This window comes from Pteronotus mesoamericanus, unplaced genomic scaffold (genome assembly GCF_021234165.1).
Source record: "Pteronotus mesoamericanus isolate MK-2021 breed Mesoamerican mustached bat unplaced genomic scaffold, CSHL_Meso_final contig_702, whole genome shotgun sequence".
Lineage (NCBI taxonomy): Eukaryota > Metazoa > Chordata > Mammalia > Chiroptera > Mormoopidae > Pteronotus > Pteronotus mesoamericanus.
Window position 1 is genome coordinate 3,344,844 of NW_026555239.1, and position 25,395 is coordinate 3,370,238.

The following is a 25,395-nucleotide window of genomic DNA, read 5'->3' on the forward strand; positions in this document are numbered from 1 at the left end:
AATAAGGCATCCTCTCTCTTGCTGCTTTCACGATTTGTCTTTAGTTTTCAGAAGTTTAATTATGATGTGTCCTGGTGTTACTTTCTTTAGGTTTATCTTGTTTGGGTGCCCCTGAGCTTCTTGAATCTTCAGTTTATCTTTTTCCTATTTCTGGGGAGTTTACAGCCATAATTTCTTCAACTTCTTTAGCCCTTCCCTTTTTTCTCCTCCACTGGGACTGATGCCAGATTTTAGATTGTTAGAGGTCCCTGAAGTCCTTTATTTCTATTGTTCAACTTGTGTATTTTCTATAGTTTTCTCTCTAGTTCACTGATTTTCCTTTTTCTCCATTGTTTTTTTTCTGGTTCTTAATGTATTTTTCAACTCTCAATGGTTCTTTATAGTTTCAATTTCTTTGCTGAAACTATTTTTTCACTTGTATTGCATGTAATTGCCTTTTTATAATTACTTTTAAATCCTTGTCAGAGAATTCCGACATTTCTGAGATTTTCGTGTTGAGTCACCTTTTCTCTTTCAAGTTGACATCTTCCTCGTCCTTTGTATGAGTGACTTTCAACTCAAATATGGTCATCTTGTGTATCATCATGAAAACTCCCGATTGACTTAAAGCTTCTGCATAGCACACCTTCTCTGGTGGGCATGGAACGGCACCACTTCATTACTGCCAGCTGCGGAGAGAAGTTCAGGTTCCTCATGAAGTCCGCTGATACCCAGGGTAGGAGTGTCTCCTAGTGAATGCTGGGTGCTGTGAGGGGCATCATCCCACTACACATCTGCCGGTAGCACCTGGGATGGAAGAGGTTAGGGTGCCTCACCCCTCCTCATGGGGTGTCCACTGACACGAACTAAACATCCCAGTTCCCCATTTGGCCTTCTTTGATGCCATTCCAGCGGAGATTTTGGGGTACCCTCACACAGTGAAGTGAGGCTGGAAGTCAGGGCTCCCAATTTGGCCTTTGCTGGTGAAGCTTGGGGCTGGTTTTCAGTCTCACTCTTTTCAGGCCCTTGTTTTTCTTGTTGTAGTTTTGTTTGCTTCTCCAGCATCCCATTTGGGATACGTGAAGCAAAAAGAAAACCCAAGGAACTCAGTGGGAGTCATTCGTTGGGTTCTAAGGTTCCCAACCAGTTTCCTCTTCCCAGAAGTGGAAATGTCAAATGGTGAAGCTGCTGTGGAAATTGGAATGATGATTCCTCAAAACCTTAAAAATAAAATTAATGTATGACCTAGGAATTTCACTTCTGCATAAATGCCCCAAGGAATTGGAACTAGGGTCTGAAAGAGTTATTTATAAACCATGTTCACAGCAGCATTATTCACAATAGCTAAAACGCAGCAGCAACCCAAGTGTCCATCAATGGGTGAACGGATAAGCAAAATGTAGTATATACACACAATGAAATATTATTCAGCCTTAAAAAGAAAATTTTGACACATGCTCCAACATAGATGAACCCTGAAGACATTATGCCACATGAAAGAAGTCATCAGAAAAAGACAAATACTGTATGACTTCACTTATGTGAATGGTTAAAATCACAAAAAAGGAAAGAAGAATGGTGCTTGCTGGGGCTGGGGGAGAGGAAGAATGGGGCGCTAGTGTTTAGAGGGTACAGAGCTGCAGCCCTACACGGTGGAAGCATGGCAGGGATGGACAAGGGCACGGTTTGCACACGACCACGCGTGGATTTACCACCAGTGCACTATATACTTAATGAGTTGTCAGTACAATTTCTGTGTATCTTACTACAAGAAAAAGATTTTTTCCTAATGCACAGTTGATCTAAGAGGTTAATTTCTGAGTTTAACTTCTTCAAACCAAGCAAAAACCATCTGTCAGGCTCACCAGACCCAACGCTCCGCCAGAACTGACCATGTGCAACATCCAGCAAGACACATGGGCCCCAGAGGCTGTGAGCCCCCATGCCTGGTGCTCCCACAGTGACGCTCCCTTTCTCAGCTGTGGAGACTCGGGGGTGGCGTGTGCTGTGAGGAACTCAGCCCCAAGCTCAGAGCTGGTGAGCGTAAAGCAAAGGCCACTGCCTGTTTCTGGTTCCAAGTCCCACAAGACCACTTAGTAAAATCTTTGAAGAAATGACAGCTCAGAGGTAGGAATAACAAACATTTATTCAGAAATGTCTTAAGTAACAGAGTCTCCTCCATCCCTTCATGCCTCTTCCTCTTCTTTTGAGAGACACACAAAGTAGATGGAGAAATGTAGGGAAGCGGGAAGTTGAGAGGAACACAAGGATTGGCCCACCACCGCCTTCTCTCCCCTCTCCCAGGATGCCACCCGGCAGACCGGGGGAGGCGGGCAGGCTTCATTCCACAGCGCACCACAGGCTCTCCTGAGGACTGGGTCCGGGCGGCCAGGGCTGCAGCTGGCCCCACAAATTCTGGCAACAGAGTAGCTGGCATGGGACTGGAGGGGGGGCAGGGTAGGACCAGCGGGCAGGAAGGACGCTTCCCACTGCCACTCAGAGCCAAAGCTGAACAGTGGCCAGAGTGGCCTCAGGACCCAAGAGAACAGGTCCTACTGTCTTCGGTGCTCTCTTGGGCCAAGAAATTTCAGGGACGCGTAGGAGGAATGTCTTCCAGCTGCTGAGAACTAAGTATGCACCCATTCAAAGGGGGAAGAAGGGAATAAAAACTGCGCTCTTTAAGAACAGGGAGGTGGAGCACCACCAGGCAGATTTCTTGGACTGGCCAGGCTTGTGCAACCTCGGAGCTGGAGGACTGAGCTGGGTTCAAACCCTGGGTCTTTCCTGCTTGACAGATTTAACTCTGTGGAAACATGAGTGTCCCGGTTTTTCTTCACTGGGCTGGCCCCAAGCAGAGGCTCTTAGTGCTTCGGCCCCCTTTCCTTCCTAGGCTTGTGCCTTTCACAGAACTTGCTGCTGACCCTGCAGAGCTCCCAGAATCCTGCTCCCCAACTCTCTCTGGCTCTGTCAGCCTGGGCTCCCTTAAGCGTCCCAACAAACCAGTGGCAGACTGACGATGACTCCAGAGTGATACTGCCGGGACTGCCCCCGGGGTCTGCAAATTTGCCCCGGCTCCCTCGAACCATGCTGAGGGACCAACCCCCCACCTGCCTGAAAGGGCTGTTTCACTCTCTCAGTCCCTCCTCACCACCCACCATTCCTTTCTCCCCCCATTGCTAAGGCAGGAAAATCTCTCTCTGGCCACAGATGGACGGGTCACTTATAATAGTGGAGAATGTGCCCCTTGGTGGCAGCTGCCCATCTACTCCCAGCATCCCTAACTACTGTCCTACGGACATCTGAGGCCAGAAAGAAAGTGCCAGGAGCAAATCAGTACCTCCCTTTTCAATAGTCCTCCAAACCCCGTGTCACGGAGCTACGGAAAAGCGAAACCAGGGTGTGATGAGCCCTGGGCTAGTGAGAACCTGAAGGGCCAGCAACATAAGCCCTCTCAGCAGCGATGACCAGAGGCCACGAGAGGTGGCGGAGCCCTCCTTGGCATAACCCAGTGGGAAAGGGAAATGTGACCTTGGGATTTACTCTGCATTGCCTGAGGCGGCACAGACCCTCCAGCCAAGAGTTGGGGCGCCCTCTTCCCAGCAGAGTAGCAGCCCCCCACCCTTGCCAGCAGGGTCCTCCCCAGACCACACTGTGTCGAGGCCTGTGAGCCGATGCCCACACTGGCCATCTCCGCTGGCCAGGCACGTGAGTGGCACATCTCTGGAGCTGACCTGGCCCCCTTTAGGATGGCAGGGGCTTCCATCCTCCACTCTGTTTGCAAAGTTTAAAAAAGAAAGAGGGGGGGCAAGCCCCTCACCCCTGGAGAAAAGAGTGTCCTTCAAACAGCCCCTGCCCTGTGTCTTGTGTGCCATGGAGCCACAAGAAAGCCACGCAAAGAATTGAGGACATATTTCCAGATAAGAAATCAGCTTGGGGCCGAGGTCAGTAGGAGACACTTGGAGCAACACAAACCTACCTTGGTGAGAAGGTGGAGGGAGAAGAAACACACTACAGGAAATGTTAACGTACAATGAGCACAGGGTAGAACACATCACAGAAAGGCGGTCCCGTCCAGCGAGGAAGCTCTCTACCCCCCGCCGGGGGCTCCAGCCCCACGGCCTACTGGTCACCACCGTCACTTTGGGAAGCAGAGCCGCCCTCCTCTGCCCCCGCTCTGGCTGCCTCACTCCCCACTCAGAGCTTGATTTTGAACTCTGTGGGCTGTGGGGTGGCGGAGGCCCCTGAGGACTTGAAGAGCGCCTTCAGGATGGTGTCTGGGTCCACTTCAGCAGGAGGGTGGGACGAGGTGGCAGAGTTCACCCTGCGAGGCAGCTCACTCTCCTTTTTCACTGAGGGGCTGTCACTCAGCCGTCTGTGGAGAGCAGTGAAGAGTCAAAACCCTTGTGAGTTTTCCCGGAGATGAGGAGGGACTCCCATTTATTGAGCATCTGTTATAAGCTTTCTGTATCCCTTTATCACATTTCATCTGCAGCAAGCCTACGATCAATGAGAAAACTGAGATGCAGCCTTTTGTGGGCTGCAGTTTTAAGTTCAGAAAACAATGCACGTCCCTCTGGGGACATTAGAATATTAAACACTCTGAAAAGTCCTGAAGAAATCAATTTAACTCTGCTTAGCCCAGTGGTTCCCAAACTTACTAGGCCGTAGGAGACACACTTTTCAGAATACAGCTTAGTTCTGGAATACAGTTTAAGAAACTTGTCCAAATCACACAATTCAATACCCGGGGTTCACATTTTGGTCTTTTTAAATTGCAGTCTATTTCAGGCCTGCACTGCACTACCCCACCCACCTTGGCGAGTCTACTATCCTCCCTGAGTCTGTCTCCTTATCTGTAAGGATGTCCTGCCAGTCTAGACATTTTATGCATCTCAGTCCTGGGCCAGGCACGCATGTCCCGGTGTGTGAAACAAAACAAGGGGCAGCGACCAGCACCGGCTCCAGCAGAGTCAATCACAGGAGGTGGAGTTCTCCATTCCCTCGGACAGTGCACCCAGTTTTGCAAAGAGGGACACATCTGTGATGTGTTTCTTCTCAGGTGTTTCTAAATTATTAGGCTGGGAACAGGTCTCAGCACTAGCCCCTGCGAGGCCAATTCCCTGTGGACATAACGAGACAAGCCACTTTGCACAAACCTAAGCACCCTGGTTGACCGCCTGCCACCAGAGCACAGGAAATGGACGGAGTGGGGCTGTGATGCACGCAGTTTATCCCTCAGGATAAAGAGGTGATCCTGCAGAGCAAGTGGGGAGAAAGCCCCACCCGGCCCACAGCACCGCTGCCTCTGGAACTTACAGCAGGATGGGCTGGTCTGAGGTGATAATGTTCCCATTCATGTGAAGGTTGCACTTCATCGGCTGCCCTGAAAAACCAAAAGAAAAGGGCTCTGCCATGAGACCACAGCTCCTCATACAAAAGGACAAAGCTGCAGCTCTAGAGTCAACACACCCACCACTGGCGGCTCTGGCTCCACAGTGCGGATGTGGCTGCCAGGTTCCAACAAAGCCCAGGGACTAAGAGAAGCCCAGGGTGTGAGGTCCATGACACCTTGGCAATGACAGCACCAAGAAGCAAAGTGGCAACAGACCTTGCTTCACAGGAGGGGAGGAGTGGGAGAGGAGGGAGAAAGTGGACTCATTGTAAAGGCATCTGACCTTATTTGTGTAGCAATTAGTAAGGGGAAATGTTTATGCTATGAAATCAAGTGAAAAGAGGATCCAAAAGTATATGTCTAGACTTCCACTTTGGCCATGAAAGATTAATTGTACTGAGTACTGAACTCCTGCTGTACATAAAATGTGATTGGGAGAATAAGAAGATAAATTTTTTAAAAAAAATTTAAACATTAAATAAAAACAACATAAAAAAAGGGGACAGAAATAAAGAAGTAATGTTTCTATCTTTCATTGAAACTAAGTTAGTATTAATCTGAAATAGATTCTGATATATTTTAGCTATAGAAGATACACTTTAGATTCAAAGACACAAAAAGGTTGAAAGTAAAAGAAGATATAGCACCCAAATAGCAACCCTAAGAAACCTGAAGTGCTGTATCAATATAAAATAAAATAGATTTCAAAACAAAAAATGTACCTAGAGATAACGAGGGACATTTTGTTACTGATAAAAGGGTCAAATTCATGAAGAAAACATGAGAACAATTATAAACACATAAGCAACTAACAACAGCCTCAAATACATGAAGTAAAAGCTAACAGAGGTGAAAGGAAAAGTAAACAAATGACAGTTCAAGCTTTTAATGGTTCACGTTTAGTAATGAACAGAACAACCAGGCAGAAGATCAACAAAGAAACAGAAGACTTGAACATTATAAACCAACTAGGCCTCACAGACATTTATCCAACAGCAGCAAAATATATATTGTCCCAAATACTCAGAAGAATATTTGGGAAATTCACAAATATATAGAAATTTAATAAAACAATCCTAAATAACCAATGAGTCAAAGAAAAACAAAATCACAAGAGAGATTGGAAAATACTTCAAGATGACTGGAAATAAAGACAAAACATATCAAAACTTATGGGATGTGGCTGATTCAGTGGTTAGAGGGAAATATATCACTTGAAATGTATATTTTAAAAAGAGGAATGAAAATACAAACTATATCATGGGAGAAAATATTGACAAACGGTTTATCTAAGGTACTCATATCAAGAACATACAAAGAACTTCCAATATGTCAAGGTTGTGGGTTCGATCCCAGGTCAGTTCACACACAAGAATCATCCAATGAATGCAAAAATAAGTGGAACAACAAATCGATGTGTCTGTCTGTCTGGCTCTCCCCCCCCACCTCCTCCTCTCTGTAAAATCAATCGATAATTTTTTTAAAAAGAATATATAAAGAATTCTTAAAACTCAATAATAAAAGACCACTCAAAAAAATGAGCGAAGAGCCCTAGCCGGTGTGGCTCAATTGGTTGAGTGTCATTCCGCAAACCGAAAGGCCATAGGTTCGATTCCCAATCAGGGTACATGTAGGATGCAAACGATCAATGTTTCTTTCTCACATCGATAATTCTCTCCCTCCCTTCCCCTCTCTCTGGAATTAATAAAAGAAAATAATAATAATAAAAAAAATTTTTGTAAGTGATCAGAGATTCTGAATAAACATTTCTCTGAAGAAGATACACAAATGGCCAAAAAGCATATGAAAAGATGGTTAACATTGTTAGTCATCAGGGATATGCAAACCAAACCCCCACTGACGGTATTTTATTAGTTTCTGCCCTTCCTTGCTAGCAGAGGGCCTTGCTCCACAGTAGGTACTCAACACTGAAAGAACAAATGACAGAAGGAGCATGGCAGACAGAGTTCCTCTGCACAGGCTTTCCTGAGATGAATAATGGGAATCTGAATTCAGTGAAATTTACTCACCAGAAGCAGAGCTCACCCAGGTGCCAACATTCAGACAAGGCTCCAGGCCATTAAGGAGCCTGTGTCCTAGCACTGAGCAAACCAACATGTGGAAGGCGGAGGCTACGGTGCTTGGCATACCTGCCAACACTCCTTAAGAGAACCATCCACGGAGAAATGGTGCTTCCCTGCTAGCTAGCTAAAGTGCTAGGGCAGGGTGACACCCAGGGCCCTGTGGGACAGGCAGCTGTCCAGATCAGCACTCAGACGGCACCTCCCTGCCTGGTCTTGGTACACAGAAGGCCCCAGCAGGGCGGCTGCACCTGGATGCCTTCCCACCCACTGCAGAGGAGGGCCTGTTCTGAAGGCTGACACCTGACAGTCAGCAGTGAGGAGTGGGAAGGTGAAGCAGCTGCTTGCTCCCGGACTTACCGTCTAGACACCGGTTGTTATATTTCTTATATGCAGTGATGGCATCATCCTTCTTCACAAAGACCACCTCCGCTACCCCAGGATGGACCAGCCGAGCCCGCTTCAGGGCTCCACATACACAGAAAAGCTCCTGCAAAGAGCAGAGGGGTCAGGGGTGGGGGAGAATTTGGGGCCATCATCCTGCCTGCCTGCCTGCCTGCCTAACATCCCTTCTGAGGGCTCTGGGATGACTGCTGCCCACACTACAGCTGAATGTGCCCAGCGTCCAAGATTTCAGGGAGGCTTCACTTTAGGTGGTCTTCTTGGGACATCCACAGGCCTCAGCATGGACTAGAAGAGGGGACAAGCTGTGCTACCAGTGGGAAACAGGCCTGAGCTTACAGTCCATGGATTCCCTGTGACCTTCAACAAGTCACCCTTGAGGTCCCCCTGCCTCAGCGACCACTTCCTTCCTTCATGGGGTAACAGTTTTGGAGAGCCTCTCAGAGGACTCTACCAGGAGAATGAATGTGTAGGCTTACCAAAAAAAAAAAAAAAAAAAAACCCACCAAAAACCAAAAACCAAAAAAAAAAAAAACACAACAAACCAAAGAAAAACCAAAAACAAACAAAAAAGAAAACCAACCAAAAACGACAGTGGCTACTAGTACAGTGCACAGCAATCTGTTAGAAATAAATTCTAGAGTTCTACACAGAGGGACCAACTGTGCAGCTCGAGGACATTCCTAGAACATAGGGCTTTCAGTGCTAACCAGGAGACAGCAAAACCAGGCCAGCTAGACCAGCCTGGGTTTGATCTCTGCCTCTCCTCAGCTGTATGGCCTGCAGTTCTAGCAAGCTATTAACTTCTCTGACAATGTTTTCTCTCCTGAAAAGGACTGGCTTAGCCCACCTTCCAGGGTTGCTGTGAAACTTAACTGAGATCATTGTTAAGGGAGTGCTTTGTACACATATCATCCTCCTCATTTACTCGAACCCCTCTTCATTTTACGGACCAGGAGACTGAGGCCAGAAAGGAAATACAATGTGGAAACAGATCACAGAGGCTGACGACTACCCAACCCATTTCTTCACCTGCAACTGCCCTTTGCAAGGCTGTTAGGAGGACAGAGACTCAATTTGTTTTTAACAATAAAGGGGAAAATGTCAAATATCAAAACCAAGATACGGAACTGAATATTAGGTGTGATCCCAATTTTATCACTATTGTTCTTTTAGCATTAACTATTTGGGTAGAAAAGAAGTGAGGGCAACTATTATTGGCAGTTTTCACTGAGTGGTCATTAGAGATAATTAGTTTTTCTACTATTCTGTATTTTCAAAGATCCTGCAATCTATGTACCTGGTACATAGTAAGTACTCAATAGATGGTGCCTAATATTACTTTTACAATCAGGAAAAAATTGTTTTAGTTCTTTAACATCTATCAAGTATTACACAAAACTGGCTGCAATTTCCATTCTCATGTGCACTGCTCAACGGAGTGCCTGCGGAGTTCTGAAAGCAATCACACAGCACCTGTGCGTTCCACAAAACCATTAATGGACTCAGTGGCCAGTGTGGCCTGTTCCAGATCCTGGGGTTCGGCTTCAAGGAGAGGTTGAAGTCTCTAGTTGCATTCTTTCTGTGATCTCACTGTTCAGTTAAAAGGATACTTGAATTTCTAAACTAATAGCTTTTTTGGGTGCCTGAATGAAAACGGGGTTGAAAAGAAGTCCTGGCTGGATCTGGGTCTCTACTCAGCAGGCACCTGCACTGGGTTTTGCCTGTGACCGCCAAGGGTGGGACAAGCTGGACTAGGGGGGGCAATCCAGAGGGGTCAACCACAAGATGACACCAACCCATCTCACTCCTTTTCCTCCGGACTCATCATGTGAAACCTCTGGAGGAGGCAGAAGTTCTGAAGACTCACAGAAAAATAGGAGCCACTGGTGATGCACCATGGGACAGAAGGAGCCCACTCAGGACCTGTCCCAGCATGAGCCCTGGGCCTTGGTGCAGAAGCGGCACCAAGAGCTCACACAGTCCTGTCTGACTACAACCCTCTGAAAGGCCTGCTTCCAAGGCTGGCCCGTGGCTGGTGTCTGGGAACCCAGATTGTGGGAGGGCTCGCACCATCCCGACTGACAAGGGCGGCTCACCGTGCTGAGCTGTCTGTGGTTTATGCTGAACGCCTGCTTTCCTCCTGGAGTCTGGAATTTTGGCATGTGCCAGGCAGAGGGTGCTTGTGTGACCAGTCAGCTCCCAATAAAAACCTTGGGCATTGAGTCTCTAATGAGCTTCTCTGATTCACACGCATCATCACAACTCATTGCTGGGGGAATAAAGTACGTCCTGTGTGACTCCACTGGGCGGGGCCTCTGGAAGTTTGTGCCCAGTGTCCCCTGGCTTTTGCCCATGAGCCTTTTCCCTTTGCTAATTTTGCTTTGTACCCTGTAATGAATCTTAGCCCTGATATGACTGTGCAGAGTCCCGTCAGAATCAAGGAACCTGAGGGTGGCCTTGGGGATCCTTGACTCAGAAGTCAAATTGTGGCAGGGCAAAATACTCACAACAATGTCCTCCTCGGTGACTCTAGGGTGCAGATTATTCACAGTCATCTTGGTGCCTTCCAAGGGGCTGAGGATAGGCTGCCACAGACAAGCGTGTTACCAGAAGGCAGAAAACAGCTGTGTGCTTCAACAGCAGAACTCACTCCAGGCGAATGACCCAGAGGGCCCACTGCCCATCAGAGACCCCAGCACCCCGCATGCCGCACCCCCCCATGCAAAGGAATGGAGCCTGTTGTTTCCCAAATGTTCTGGGGTACCTTTCAGGCCTCTGAGCCTCTGCCACTCCCATTTCAAGACCCACCCAGCCCAGATGGCATCCTCTCCCTGACGCCTTCCCAGATGTGCCCAGTGGAATTAGCTGCTCTCTCCTCAGTGTTCCGGCAGCTCTCCTCTGGGGACAACTGTTGCGTCAGCAGACACAGCGCTCTGTCCAAGGCTCCATTTCCTCCACTTGCCTGCAAATTCTTTGCATGCAGGGGTCTTTGTTTTGCTCATTTGTAAAAGGAGGGTGGCAACGCCTACCTCAGATAGGCGCTGTGAATGCCACAGGGCACATACAACAAGAGGAACTGCCCACCCAGCATTCCTCTCCTTCACCTTCACCTCACCTCAGCAGGCGGCAGCTCTTTGGGGGAATCCTCCTTGTTCACTAGTGTTCGGGACATGTTGGTCAAGGCTTTTGTTCGAACTGAGGAGGGGAGTGCAGGCGCTGTGTACGCATCATTCTGAACCACTTTGGTGAGAGGGGGGGCCTTAGACACGGAAAGCTTGGAACTGCTCAGCCCAGCCTAAACAAAAAGGCAGACAGTAACCTAAGAGGCAAGCAACCTGAACGCCAGCTAGTGGCTGACAAGCCCCACCTGAGGTCTCCCAGTTTCCCAATTCCATTAGTGGCCTGAAGCCAAAAAGACTGCCAGTGACATCCCACAGGGAAGGGGCAGGAGGGGAGAAAAACACACAACCTGCACATGTGCCCACAGAAGCCGATTTCCAGGACTGGAAGGCCTTACCAAAAAGCTACCATGCAGCCCTGACCAGGATCCGCAGGCTGACTCATACCTAAATGGTGTGACTTTATAAAAACCCAACAATTTGGGGCTGGCAGAAGGCCAAAGCTTGGGATCAAGTGTGCTCCCCCATATGCCTCTATGGACTGATCATCAGCTCCAGGCCTAACCCCCAGCTTTGTGGTCCCTGTCTGGCCATACGGAGGCACCACGCATAGGCTGGGCCCCAGCAGCTTCCAGACTGTCAAGGACATGGAGGCAGAACTGGCACATAGAGACCAGCTGACACAGGTCCCTCCCCCCGCAAGCCCTAACTGGGGACGTGGTCCCTTGGAAATATAAAGCAGTGAAGTCCCTGGTATTAATGTGTCTGAGGAAAAAGGTACACGAGGCAGCAGTGGCAGGTGGTCTTGCTGACTGAGGGTGGTGTCCAACAGGCACTGACTCAGGGAGGGAAGAGGAACACGTCAGCTAGGAAGACAGTATGGCACAGGGTCGATTCACCAGCTTTTCTGCTTTAAGACGAACTGTCCTCCTCAGCTGGGCTCCGCTTTCCTCAGGTCACTTTCTCAGTTTCAAGAGCCAGTGCAGCACAGTGGTTAAACCCGTGGCCCAGGAGCAAACTGTTTATTCCTGAATCCTAGATCCACCCCTTACAAGCTGGGTGACAATGAGCAGGTTTATTTAACCTCACTGGGCCTGGTTTCTTGTCAGTAACACAGGGGTAATGATGACATCCATCTCACAGCGAGGGAGGGCGGTAGGGAGGGAGGAGCCGTCTTAAATGAGTTAAGAGAAACACCACATTTTAGGGTCTCAGTTAGGGTTAGTTACTGAGCCAGCTCCCTCTGCAGCAGACCTAGCAGTCTAATTATTGGAAAGGCCAGCCCCTCTGTAGGAAACTGGCATCATTTGGCTTCACGTATAGCTTGAAGAGTTTCACTGGTAACCAGGAGATTGGTCCACACATTCAGTGCAGTGACCAAAATTGAATCTCTGGGCCCCCTGATGGCAAAACAAAGGCTCTTGGCTTGGATGCCCATTGGCTTCCCTGTCTGTAATTTGGCTACAACCACTGAGCTGAGCTGCACAGACCTCCCTTATGCTCCTAATGTTGTTTTTTCCTTTTCTGCGTGGTATCTGACCAGCATTCTAGTCTATCAAGCTTTCCTTGCAAGCAGGCTGTACCTGGTACAACCCACAGGTAAGGTTCAGATATTTTGCTAACATACTAATCAAGGGAATCCAGGTTTAAGAACGGGGCCAGAGCTGCTGACCGCGGAGGAAAGTGGTAGCAGGGCATAGAAGGCCCTGCCGCAAATAAAAGAAAATAGGGTTTCCTCCCGGAGAGTCACCACATTTCTCCAGAAGGGTCTCAAACCTCACTAGCTGTGGGACCTTGAACAAGTCACTAGATACCCTGATCTCAACACTTAGAAAATGAGGAATTGGACTAGTTTGTTCTGAAAATCTCAAGACCCAAATAAAGAAATATTTCTGAGTTGAAAAGCCTACTTCCACCACCTCTACCATCCACCTGATCAGACACACAACAGTGAGCATATGAAAAACGTAAAATGCCCTACCATGTGGTGGAGAAAGCTGCCTGAGGCTGCAAACTTCATCTTACTCGGAATGGGAGCTGCAGTATCGTCGTCTTCATCCAGGTCGTATAAATTCTGAAAATAGAGAAATATAAGCTACTGTGGCATAGAGGCTGTCAACAGAAATTTGGAGCGAGGACAGCAGGGAGAAGGCTGCTGGGGTGACTGAGGTGGAGGGAGAAGCGGGGGGTGGGGTGCGGGGTGCCTGAGGAGGCCATGGCTCAAGCCCTGACAGGCGGGCCCCTGCCCACAAGGGCCTAATGAAGCGCTGCAACTCCGGGTACATCAGAAGTATCTTTCTTAAAAAAAAAAAAAAAAAGTTTCTTTCTACAAGTGGATGATGCCTAGGAAGAGTCCCCAAAATTTCTTATATCCACTGGCTTGGAAAGCCTACCCCAGGCAATCTGATCTACAGAAATAAACCCAAACCCTTAAAAGAGCGTTATCCACAAAGACGTTCAGAGAATTTTTTAAAAGTGAAAAGTATAATAAAATGATTTAAATCAATTGGAACGTCAACTCTATGGATTATGCAGTTATTACAAATGCTGTTTACAGTAAATGTTAATCGCAGAAAAATGCTTGAGTTATAAAGTGAAAAAATAACACAAAATTGGATTAAGAATATAGCCACAAATACAACTATGTGTTAATTAAATAATAATGACATTTAAAAATCGGGCAGGAAAGGAACATGTATAAAGGAATCATGGACAAAGCCAAATGGGGGAAGAACTGAGGGTGAGAGGTGGGGGTGTGTGGGGCAGGGGAAAGTGGCGGCAGGAAAATGGAGACAACTGTACTTGAACAATAACAAATTTTTTAAAAAAATAAAAATTTAAGGGTGCTGAGAGGCTGTTCGCAGACTACGCTGAAAATGCACACCAGAGGAATTGGCTCTCAGCTGAACGACAGCATTCCAGTGACTGAGCTTTCAGCAAGTGGACCTTTTGAAAGTCATGATCTTCTTCGAAAAGGTTTTACTTGAGTGAAAAATGAACTTTTGCCCAGTCATCCTCCTCAATTATCAGAAAAAAATTTTCCAGCTCAACCAAGATAAAATGAATATTTCCACACTGAGAAACACCCAGGGTCTGTTTGCTCCACTAAAATTGTGAGTGGAATTCAAGGCAGCGCAACAGGTTCAGCGTCTTCCGTGTCTTCCAAGCTCGACTCTTTCACGGGACATTTTGAGGGGTAATGACGAGACTACTGGATTCGAAGATATTCTTAATGACCCATCACAAAGTGAACTAATGGGAGAAGCACACTTGATGGCGGGACATAAACCTGGTTTTCTGTAATGCAGTGCGCTGATCATGGGAAGGGAGGGGCTACATCTAGTTTACAGTCATCTTTTTATTGTAATTGTGTTCAATATTAAAAGTACTGACACATGAAAAAAAATTAACAAAAATCTAATAAATAAATAAATAGATAGATAGATAGATAGAACAAAACCAGGAAAGAACCAGGGCAGAATTTCAACAACAGCTGGCTTTGGAGAACAGGAGCATAAGGAACTTATTCTTAATCTTGCTCTATTTTATAAATTTTCTGTATTTAGGCACATATTAATTAAAAATATACATTTTTTCAATTTTCCTCTCTGCCCCTCTCCCATTACGAAACTTCTTAAAACTTACAATATACAAAAAGTCAAACGTATACCGCTCCAATTCTTCAAATTGTGAACCTTGGGCTAGGCATCAATTAATCCACCCACGAGGCCCAATCACACTCATGCCTGTACACACCATCTGTACACATACACACACGTGTAGGACACACACACTCACATTCTACCTGTTTGGCCTGGTGATGATTGACGACATTAATTCTCATTCCAGCAGGATGGGCATGGGGCGGGGTCACGGCCTTCTGCTGTGGAACCTAGAAATACCCACTGGTCATAATTCATCCCACAGAATCCATGTGCATGATCACTGAACTTGACATACACGGGACACTCAGTTTTGGTCTTTGGTAAAAGGCCCTACAGAGTGCCTCACACCCAAAGCAGGAGAGTGACAGAAGATTCACCGTCTCAGAGACCATGTGGTAATGCATGTCTAGGGCTCAATGAACCTGGCTCAATAAATGTTCCCTGCTGCTGTTCCTACTACCAGCATTGCTGTGAAGATTAAATGATACTGTTTCCATTCCCTTTAGGGCGGTGGCTGTGCAGGCGGCCAGGGCACCATGAGGTGCCAGGTCCTCCCAATGACACTGGCTGTGTAGCCCTGGGCATAATAGTTCACATCTCTGAGACTGAGGTTCTTTGATAAAACTGGGGTAATGATGCCTGCGTTGCAGTGACGAATACATAAGGTCACGTATGTTAAGTGCCTGCCACGTAGTACATGCTCAACAAATGTTGTCCTCCTCCCTCTCTTCCCTCCTCCACCACCTCACTTGGGAAAGTCACTTCATTTCTCTGGACCCTCCCCTCTTTTATATAAAACTGGGTAATACCTTGCCTTCCTTATATAGTTACTGTACAAACACTTGGGGGAACTGTCACTTTGCCCAAATATTACCGACCCAGCTCCCTGCCAGAATCTACAGTTGTTACTGGCTTCCTGGAATTCATGCCAAGAGGCACGCCTACCTGGATGGTTTTAGTGAGCTTCAGAGCTGGGGTCACTGTCCCAATGGGGGGACTCATGAAGGTGGCAGGAGAACTCCGCTTCAAGCTGAGCTTCTCTCGGGCATCAGCCACCTGGTGGGGCTTTGGGGGCACCGTGCCCTGCTGCTTGCGGGAGTTCAGCATTTCTCTGGCATCCTGCATTTTCCCTTTGATCCGGAAACGGGCATCTTTTTGCAAAAGCTTTTCCCGGGCATCCTTGACTCCCAGCTTGAGCCGCGCATCCGAAAGGCCAATCTTCTGCCGGGCATCAAACCTCTGCTGGAAGGTGGCTGTGCGTGCTGGCTGGCTGAGAAAGCTCTGCTGGATCCCAACATGAGATCGAACACCTCCAACTCCTGGCCTAACATTGAGCCTACAAATAAAAAGTGCAATATTAAGTGGACATGGACATCAACAGCAGTAATATTGAGAAGAGAGGAGGCCGGAGAAACCAGAAAGCTGCTCCCTGTCAGAGGAAACAAATATTGGGTCGGCCAGAAAGTTCGTGTATTTTTTTTCTGTAAAATAAAAGACACATTTTTCATTTTCACCAATAACTTTATTGATTGGATATTTTGAGTATGTCAGCTATCTTCCATATGTTATAATATTGACTGTTCTCAGTTAATGTCTTGATTTGATCACCATCAACTTCAACTGATCTACCCAACTGTGGAGCATTGTCCAGAGGGAAATCTCTAGCACGAAACTTCACAAACCACTTTTGATACGTTCAGTCCCAGCACCTTCTCCATTCGCTGCACAAATCTTTTTCTGCGTTTCAGTTATGTTACCTTCCTTGAAGTAATAAAGCATAATATGTCAAAAATGTTGTTTATTTTCTTCCATCTTCAAAATTAAAATGGCTACACAAAAATTCACCAAGTTTTCTTTAAAATGCCCACTTAGATGATAGCTGTCATGATATAATACAATCTAACAAAATTGTTTCAAACGACATTAAAGACAATTAAGCGCTACCCTAACTGTTTTATGGAAAAAAACCAAACGAATTTTTTGGCCAATCCAGTAAGTAATAGAGGCTTCTTTCCTAGCTCTATGGCTTTTAACCTTGCAATGGAAACAAAATTAGGAAGGCGGGCCTAGTGATTTCTATCACTAGGTGAAAGTGTTTTGTTCCTGCCCTGACTGGTTTGGCTCAGCGGGTTGGGCACTGTCCCAGGAACTGAAATGTTGCAGGTTCCATCCCTGGTGGAGGCACAAGCCTGGGTTGCTAGCCCATCCCCGGTTGGATGTGTGTGAGAGGCAACCGATCGATGCTTCTCTCAGGCATGGATGTTTCTCTCCTTTATCTTTCTCCCTTCCTCTCTCTGTAAAATATAAATAAATAATATATATTTTTAAAAAAGTGTTTTGAGATACCATTAGAGACAGAGAGCATTCTAGGCAGACTGGAAAATACCCATCCACAGCCCAGCTTGAGGCTTCTTTGCTCTCGCAGTTCTGGCAGCAGGAGGCACTGAGCATCCCCTCCCCATTTCTACATCTCTCATTCTTCCACTTCTCCCATATAACTTCCACAGCTGGAGGCTCCCTCCTAGGAGCTCGCAAGTGCTGGACAAAGCTCCCATTAAAGCACGTACCCTGCTGCATCACAATGATCTGTTTACAAGCCTGCATCTCCTACGGCACTAAGCTGCTCAGGAGCACACCCTATAGCTCTTCTCCAGCGTCAACTGGGCTTCAGGAGAAAGACTACAGCTCCAAGAGTTTTGTGATCCTGAGTTCCTGCTAAGTGCTAAGGCCCCTACAGGCTCCTATAAATCATTACTCTTCCAGGCTCACAATCTGTTAGTTGCCACCACCTCCACCGCCTTTGTGTAAGAATATCATAGAGCTAGTAGCATGGCTGGGACTGGACCCCAGAGCCCACGATCCTTCCATTAGAACAGGCTCCCCGCTTCCCTCCTTCCTACTCCAAGCCCGAGGAGGTGAGAAGCGGGGGAGTGGTGGAAGCTCCTGCAAGGGCTTCTCCTGGAGAAGCCTGCCTCTGCAAAGGCAGCCCCCTACCTGGCCCCATCGACCGGCGCAACACCCTGCTAGGGTCCTAGTCACCAACTGCTTCTCCGGCACCTACGCAGACAGCCAGGGCATATATAGGGTAGCCCTGGCCCTGCCCCTGAAAGTCAACCCACCAGGATCTTGCCTCCCCCAAGTAGGGTGAGATCCTAACTCTCTTGCAGGAGCTTCAGGAATTAAGGACATTACAAATGGGATCAGGCTGCATAACCATCAACAGTGGAAGACTTAATTGATGAGCACATGGTGGGGGGGGGGCATGCGGGGAGGAGCAGACACGTCCTAATCCAAACCTGAGCCTGTCCTGAAGATTTCCTACCTTTGCCTATCTTCTCCAAATCTCACCGCCTCTCATCACCAGGGTACCCTCATTACCAAGAGTTCCTGATATTTATAACTAAAGGAGGTGTGATGCTCTATTGATAGGGGAACTCAAGAGTTGGAAAATTTTAATTTTAGGTAATAGTTAATAAGCTTAGTAGTTAATGCATGTAAAAAGCTATTGTTTCAGGAACTGAATGTGTGGCCCACCCTGACCCCAGAAGGCCACAAGCATTTCAACTTCTGTGCTCCAGAAGAGACCATAAACAATCAAGATGGTAACTGAGCCATTGTGCTCCAGGCAGAGACATCCCACTGCCAGAGAAAATCACCCAGGACTCAGGACACAGAAAATACCTGGCTGACAGATGAAAGGATGTCAGAGAAATTGCCTGACTGCAGCTTTTATCTGATTAATCTCTTTCCTTAATTCCAAATCTCTTACCTACACTTCTCCTCCTTACAAAAAAGGCTGGCTTGAAAGGAAATGTAAGACCATCTGTTAGGGTACATACCTGCCGTCTTCTCAGATTGCTGGCCATCTGAATAAAGCGTGCATAAAGATTCAATCCCTGTCTCTGTTTACTGGTTTTGGTAGTGACAGGCAACACAAACACCGGCATTTCCAGTTTCATTATTATGGGATACTCCATTGGTGTTTACAACACTATGAAAATAGGACAAATCTAGGCCCCATGGCATCAGTTATGCATTCAAAAACTAAAGCTAGCCCTGGCTAGTGTGGCTTAGTGGGTTGGGGCTTGTCTCGCAAACCAAAGGGTCGCAGGTTCAATTCCCAGTCAGGGCGCATGCCCGGGTTGTGGGCCAGGGGACCAGTTGGGGGCATGCAAGAGGCAACCAATCCATGTTTCTCTCGCACATTGATGTTTCTCTCCCTGTCTCCCCAACTCCTTCTAAAAAATAAAATTAAAAAAAAAAAAAAAAACCCAAAACTAAAGCTACCCCATTTTACCAAACATTCAAGAAAGAAAACACTACACATAAAACAGAGGGACCCTGACAGGTGTGGCTCAGTTGGTTGGGCATCATCCAGCAAAGCAAAAGGTCACTGGTTCAATTCCCAGTCAGAGCACATATCTAGGTTGTGGGTTTGGTCCCCAGTTGGGGGTGCCTATGAGAGGCAACTGATTGATGTTTCTCTCCCTTTCTTTCTCCCTCCTTTCCCCTCTCTAAAAGTAAATAAAATATTTTTTAAAGGAAGTGCAGGGGGACAGATAACCAACTGAAAGTGATTATTCTGTGTAACTAAAGAAACAATGAGATTCTTTTTTTTTTCTCCCTGAGCTTTATCCATAATCACGAAAATCTGTAAACACAGCAAATGCCAATCATCATGTAAATGGATATGTGTTCTGGTACAACCATACAATGAAATACTAAAAAGAAATGAACTATTGATACACAAAATAACACAGATGGAAACTCAAAACACGTTATACTGAGTAAAAGAAGCCAGGCATAAGAATTCATACTGAAAAGACTCCATTTCCATTAAGTTCTAGAAAAGGTAAACATCTATAGTGATACTGATCAGATCGCTATCAGATCACTCAGTGGCTGCAACAGACAGCGAGATTCTTGAAAACAAATTTCATCTCCCTGAACAGAGAATGGAGAAAGGTGCAGATTAGTGTAGCAACGTATGAGGGGCTTGGGAGACGAGGCCTCTGTAACCTTAATTTATTCTTATTCCTCAACCATTTCCCTCTCCGAAAATCAGTAATGGCCGTTAAGTGCTCTCCTGAGAACCCACAGGAGCCTATGGTTGATAAGCAATGTCTGCCATGGCCACACAAGGGCCCTTGGCCATCAGGGTGTCTGAAAGATTTTATAAAGAAGGTGACCTCAACATTTTGAGCATTTACTAAAGGTCCATAAACTTTGACATACCTCCTACAACCCTCACAACTCAGAGAATTAGGTAATTATCTGCATTTTATAGAGGAGAAAACAGAGTTTCAAGGAGTATGTCCCAAGTAACAGAGCTATAATGGTAAAGGCTGGATTTGAACTTCACCATATCTAGTTAAAGTACCAATAAATTAAGTATGGGTCAAAAATAAAGACCTGAGGCCTGGCTGGTGTGGCTCACTGGATTGAGCACTGGTGTGCAAACTGAAAGGTTGCCTGTTTTGATTCCCCATCAGGGCACACTGTCTGGGTTGTTGGCCAGGTCCCCAGTTGGGGGCATATGAGAGGCAACTGATCAACGTTTCTCTCTCATACCACTATTTCCTTTCCTCTTTCTCCCTTCTTTTCCCGCCTGCTAAATATAAATAAATAAAATCTTTGGCGGGGGGAGGGGTGAAGGACCACAACTTGAAGGATGAGTGCTGTCCCCAGACTAAGGGAAATCTTAGGACTCCAGTCATGTCCAGGGAGAAAGCACACTCTCTAGTGACCAGAGGGTGAACACATCCATCGAGGATGGCCACACATTTGGGACCCACACACCATACTGCGTGTCAAGCAAGAAAGAGCACCAAAAAACACCAGCCTTGCGCTGCAGAATTTCATCTACTGGAACAATGTAAAAGGTACACTTGGGCAAGGGAGGTGATGTAGTCGTGGTGAGTAAGCTACTTTCCCTCAAGCCCATGCATTCAGTTCCCTGGCCACACCGGCTCTTTCTGACTGCTCTCACGAACAGCTTTAGTGCATTTCAGTGTTCAGGCTGTTTATAATCACTGCTCCTGTTCCTGCATGAAAAGACAGCTATTCATCCCAGCAGGTTTGGTTATAAAGCAGGCGTTAGTCATCAAGAATTTCTCAAATAAACATTCCTGCTAGAAGTAGGTCTCTAAAACAGAAAGTCAATTATGTTACCCTCCTGCCCCAAGAACTGTTGTGGGTTCCCTAAAAAAGCCCAACCCCTCAGTGGAGCCCCTGGGCTGGCCCCAACTTCTGCATGCAGCCTCATCTCTGACTGTAGAGTATGTGTTCCCAAAACACATTCTGCACTTCTGGCCTCAGTAATGTTTGGGAGGAGGGAGAAGGGACATTTTGAGCAGCCTCTTAATTGTCCCACCCTGTCACACCCCAAACAGTGCAGCACCCCACGGTCCTGGGAAGAGTCCTGCGGGTGAGAAGACCAATGCCCCACTGGAGCCTGAACACATGAAATGACTGCAAAGGGGCTGCGCAGGGCGAGGAGCGCCTCGCCATCTTGGCTCTATCTGTGGAGGGCGGAGTGGCCGCTGGCTCTTGACCTATGTCCAGTCCAAAGGATTCAGGCCAACAGCAGCGGCCTAGGTTATTATAAAGTGGATTTTATCCTTGGGGTCTCTGGGTTAGAGTACATGTGTGTTGAGGTCATCTTTACAGGGAGAAAACACAGTTTGGCTCTATTACTGAGGGTCAATTCTCAATTAGGTACTTTAGACATATTAAGAAAAGCAACCCATTACCCTTCAAGGAGGCCTTGAGCAGATGTTTCATTTTAAATCTTAATTCTTCCCCTCTAAGTTATGTAAGAGCTAATTTCCCTCTTCTTTGTTTTAGTTACATACCTCCTCTATCTCATTTCAACTGGGAACCAAGCAATGAAGACCCAGACCCAGGCCCTGGCCTGCGCGGGAAAGCTACCCAACCCCCTCCCTAACAGAGGGGTGCAGGACTGGGCCGCTCGGCTCCAGCGCACTCAAGGCCCGCCTTTCCCGTCTTCATCCAGCTGTATAAACGGAGTGAAGGGAAAGCTGCCCTCTGAGAATGAAACTGATGGAATCAGAGAGTTCTTAACTAACTTAATCAACAATGCCCTCATAGCAGAAGGAAGAAACTGATCAGAGGGACAGGCTTGCACAGCAGCTGGTGCCCAGTGCTGTCCTGAGGACACTCATCCATGTCTTGAGCACATGAAGTCGCTAGAGATGTGCTATGCGTGGGAAAAAAACAATGCCTCGCCATGGCCTAGATGAAGTAGCACGCAATTAACTGGGACCTACACGATAATGATAATGACGCATTTCTTGACTTACAAGGCACAATGAATATGAAACAGAATGGTCCCTCTAAAGTACATGCACATTCCATGCCCTGTGGGGAAAGAGATTATTTACACTTCCACATGCTCAGTCCTTTGCTATTTCCACTTTTCTGAGATAATCACAGGTCCTTCCCAAACCATTAAGATCAAAGTTCCTGAGACATCCATGCAACATTACACCAAAATTTCCAGTAAGGACTCTTCTAGTAAGCATGAAGACAGACTATATTTACCGTAGAAAATGACATTTGTTCAGATCTTTTTACATTTCTTGACAGGGACCTCAAGATCAAATTTTTCTCTTTGTTGGCTGTGCAAGTAAAATAAAAATGGAGTTCCCAGAAGGTTTAACTCAAACATGGCATGCAGTCCAGCCTCTTCCACACCAGTCTCTTTGCCTGCACTTTCCCCCAATCCAATCTGCACATAATAGCAAAGCAATATTCTCACACTGAAAACTGGTTGTTACTTCTTTTCTTAAACACCTTTGGTTTGACAAAAAAAAGCTAACATAGCCCTGGCTGGTGTGGCTACGGATTGAGCACCAGCCTGCGAACCAAAGGGTCACTGATTCAATCCCCAGTCAGGGCACACGCCTAGGTTACAGGCTAGGTCCCCATTTGGGGACACATGAGAAACAACCACACATTGATATTTCTCTCTTTCTCCCCCCCTTCCCCTTTCTCTAAAAGATAAATAAAATCTAAAAAATACAAAAATTAAATTTAAAAAAAAGCTAACATCTATTGAGCACTTAGTACTCATCAGATACTTAAGTACTTCAGATGTATTAATTCACTTAGTCCTGACAATAACCAAGTAAGTACTGTCTACAGTTTATAGGTAAGGAAATGGTTAAGCAACTTGCCTAAAATCAAATGGAAAGGAGAAGCAGCAGGGAACTGAACAGCTAGCAGCTTGACTCTAGAGCCCCAGTGCTTACCCAGCATGTCCCCAGGGGAGGGTTTCTGGCTTCTACTCTTTTTTGTTTTTTAATCCTCACCTGAGGACATTTTTTCACCGCTTTCATTTCTTTTTGAAGATTTTATGTATTTAATTTTAGGGAGGGGAATGGAAGGAGAAAGCGGGAAAGAAATATTGATGTGTGAGAGAAACTTCGCTCGGTAGCCTCTCACCTGCCCCCAACCAGAAATCCACCCGCAACCCAGACATGTGCCCTGACCAGGAATCAAACTGGTGGCCCTTCAGCTTGCAGGGTGAGACCCAACCCTCTGAGCTACACCAGACAGTGCTTCCCTCGTTGCTTTTAGAGAGAAAGGAAGGGAGAAACACTGACAGGCTGTCTCCCGTGTGCAACTGGACCAGGGATCCTCTGTGTCCGGACCAGGGATCAAACACGCATCGTTCCGATTACGGGACAATGCTCCTACCAACTGAGCCACACTGGCCAGGGCAGGCTTCCACTCCTTTAAGGAAGGGCCCATGATAATTGCCATCACTTGCTGAGCACTTACTACCTGGTACAAACTTTAAAATATACATTCTTATATTTAACCCTCTCAACCACCTACTATCAACCCTTATTACAAATGAAGAAACTGCCCAGCTCAGAAGTCCTCCGGCCCAGGAGGCACACGGCCCCACAGAAGCCCACAACGGGGCCCGCCTAGGCTGCGAGCAGCCCCTGCTCTCCCCACCGCCCGCCCCTCCCGCAGCCGCCCCCGGCCCCGCCCCGGCCCCGCCCCCGCCCGCACCCACACCGCGCCGCGCAGACCCAGCAGAGGGACGGCGCGCAGCGCGCAGTCAGGGACTGCGGGGCGGGGCTGCGGGGAGCCCTCCTGCCCCGGGACGTCGCTCGTTCAGCAACCGCTGACCAAACCTCTGAAACCCGGACAGTGTAGGAGCGGCCAGAGGACCCCGCGCCCACTCCACGCCAGTTACCAGAGGAAAGACCTAGGAGCGAACTCGCCTGGAGAGATGGCCGAGGGCACGGGCACCGAGCGCCCGTCGGCCACCCGGGGCGGGGGAGCGCCGGCCGCCGACCTGCGTGCGCGCGGGGCCCTACGTTCCAGACGGCAGGGAGTCTGTCTTCCAGCCCGAAGCCCGGGGGGGCGGGGGGTTCCCGGACACCTGCCGCGGACGGCTGACGGAGAAGGCGGTGTGTAACATCTGTTCGGCCAGCGGTACACAAACATTTAAACTAATTTAACGTGTGCGGCAATGCCATCGGCAAAGCTCCCAGTCGCCCACGCAGGTGAACCGGCCTCGGGAAGGCCGGAGGCGACTAACGATATTTGAGGGTCCTGAGGAGGTTTGGGGCACATACCGCAAATCACCCCCGAGGCTCCCCGCTCAGGCCGCGTTTTCTCAGAGAACCGCGCTACAACCCTCAAGAATCGGCCCACGGAGGCCGGGGGGGCCCGGAGGGCGGAGTTCGGGGAGGGTGAAGGCAGCAGAGATGGTGACGGAAGGAGGCTTCACTTGGGGCGGTGAACACACAATACAATGTACAGACGATGTACTACAGAATTGTACCCGTGAACCCTGTGTAATTTTATTAACCGATGTCAGCCCAATACATTCAATTGAATAAAACAAGAGAGAAAGAAACGGCCAACCCCCAGCCCGTCCCACGTTTCCTGCCCACGCCCGAGGCCCCCTCGGCCGGCAGCGTCGCGCACCCCGGCCCGCCCCTCCACTCCTCCCCGCCGCCCCGGGCACACCTCCCTTCTGCTCCCAGCCTCGAGCTCCGCGTCTGCAAAATGGGGACTATGTTCCGAACTGGCCGACAGGACTGCGAAAGAGCAACCGAGAGGGCGTGCACACGAAAGCGCTGCCCAACACGCCGCACGCAGAGAGGCGATTGTTAACAGAAGCGGCTCGGAGAGGGGAACCGGGCGCAGGGTGTGGAAATTAAAGGTCCGGGCAGAGGCACAGCAAGTCACTTCCCCACTGAAGTTGAGTCGTCCTCACTCTAAGACCGCACGGAGAAGCGGAGCCCAAGTGCCGGTCTTCTCAGGGAAGGGGCCTGAGCCGGGGAGACCCTGGGGACCCGAGGGCAGCCCCGCCCCGCCCTGCCCTCCCGCGAGGCACCCCGGCCCCGCCGCCGCCGCGGGCAGCAGCCCCGCCAGCCTCCCCCGTCCCACTGGAGCGACTGTGCCTGCAGCCAGTGGGCGGCCGGATGTCCAGGCCTGTGGCGGCGGCGGCGGCCGGGCCAATGAGCAGCGCGGCTACGGCAGGGGGCGGGCGCAGGCCCTCCGCGTCTCGCCGGAGCCTCTCCCTCATCAGCCCCGATCCCCGCTAGGCCGCGAACCCTAAACGCCGAAGGGAGAAAACACCGCTCACCGTCCCTTTGCCGCAGCCCCGCGCTTCCGGATAAGCTCGTCCAAGGAGATGTCCGCCATCTTGAGCCACAGAGCGGCTTAGATTCCCCCCACGCCTGGATCCCGCCCCTTCAGCCGCT

At 48.2% G+C, this 25,395-nt stretch overlaps 1 protein-coding gene and 1 pseudogene across 1 annotated transcript; one reads left to right on the top strand and one right to left on the bottom strand.

Annotated features, from left to right (window-relative positions):
• Positions 1–2,120: 2,120 nt before the first annotated feature.
• POLDIP3 (DNA polymerase delta interacting protein 3) lies at positions 2,121–25,382 on the bottom strand. Its single transcript, XM_054582480.1, has 9 exons — positions 25,278–25,382; positions 15,587–15,977; positions 14,782–14,868; positions 12,958–13,050; positions 10,973–11,152; positions 10,365–10,442; positions 7,813–7,942; positions 5,296–5,362; positions 2,121–4,351 (listed from the first exon to the last, which is right to left on the bottom strand). Exons 1-9 carry the CDS (start codon positions 25,334–25,336, stop codon positions 4,174–4,176), a joined length of 1,263 nt encoding a protein of 420 aa, XP_054438455.1. The 5' UTR covers positions 25,337–25,382; the 3' UTR covers positions 2,121–4,173.
• Positions 13,820–14,304, top strand: LOC129077883 (proteasome maturation protein-like; annotated as a pseudogene).
• Positions 25,383–25,395: the final 13 nt, after the last annotated feature.

Coding starts and splice junctions, on each gene's coding strand:
- POLDIP3 (XM_054582480.1), bottom strand. CDS start 25,336: ATGGCGGACATCTCCTTGGACGAGCTTATCCGGAAGCGCGGGGCTGCG. Junction 11,153..12,957: donor GCAGCTTTCTCCACCACATG/GTAGGGCATTTT, acceptor CTTTTTGTTTAG/GCTGGGCTGAGCAGTTCCAA. Junction 7,943..10,364: donor TCACCGAGGAGGACATTGTT/GTGAGTATTTTG, acceptor TGCTCTTTGCAG/GAGCTTTTCTGTGTATGTGG.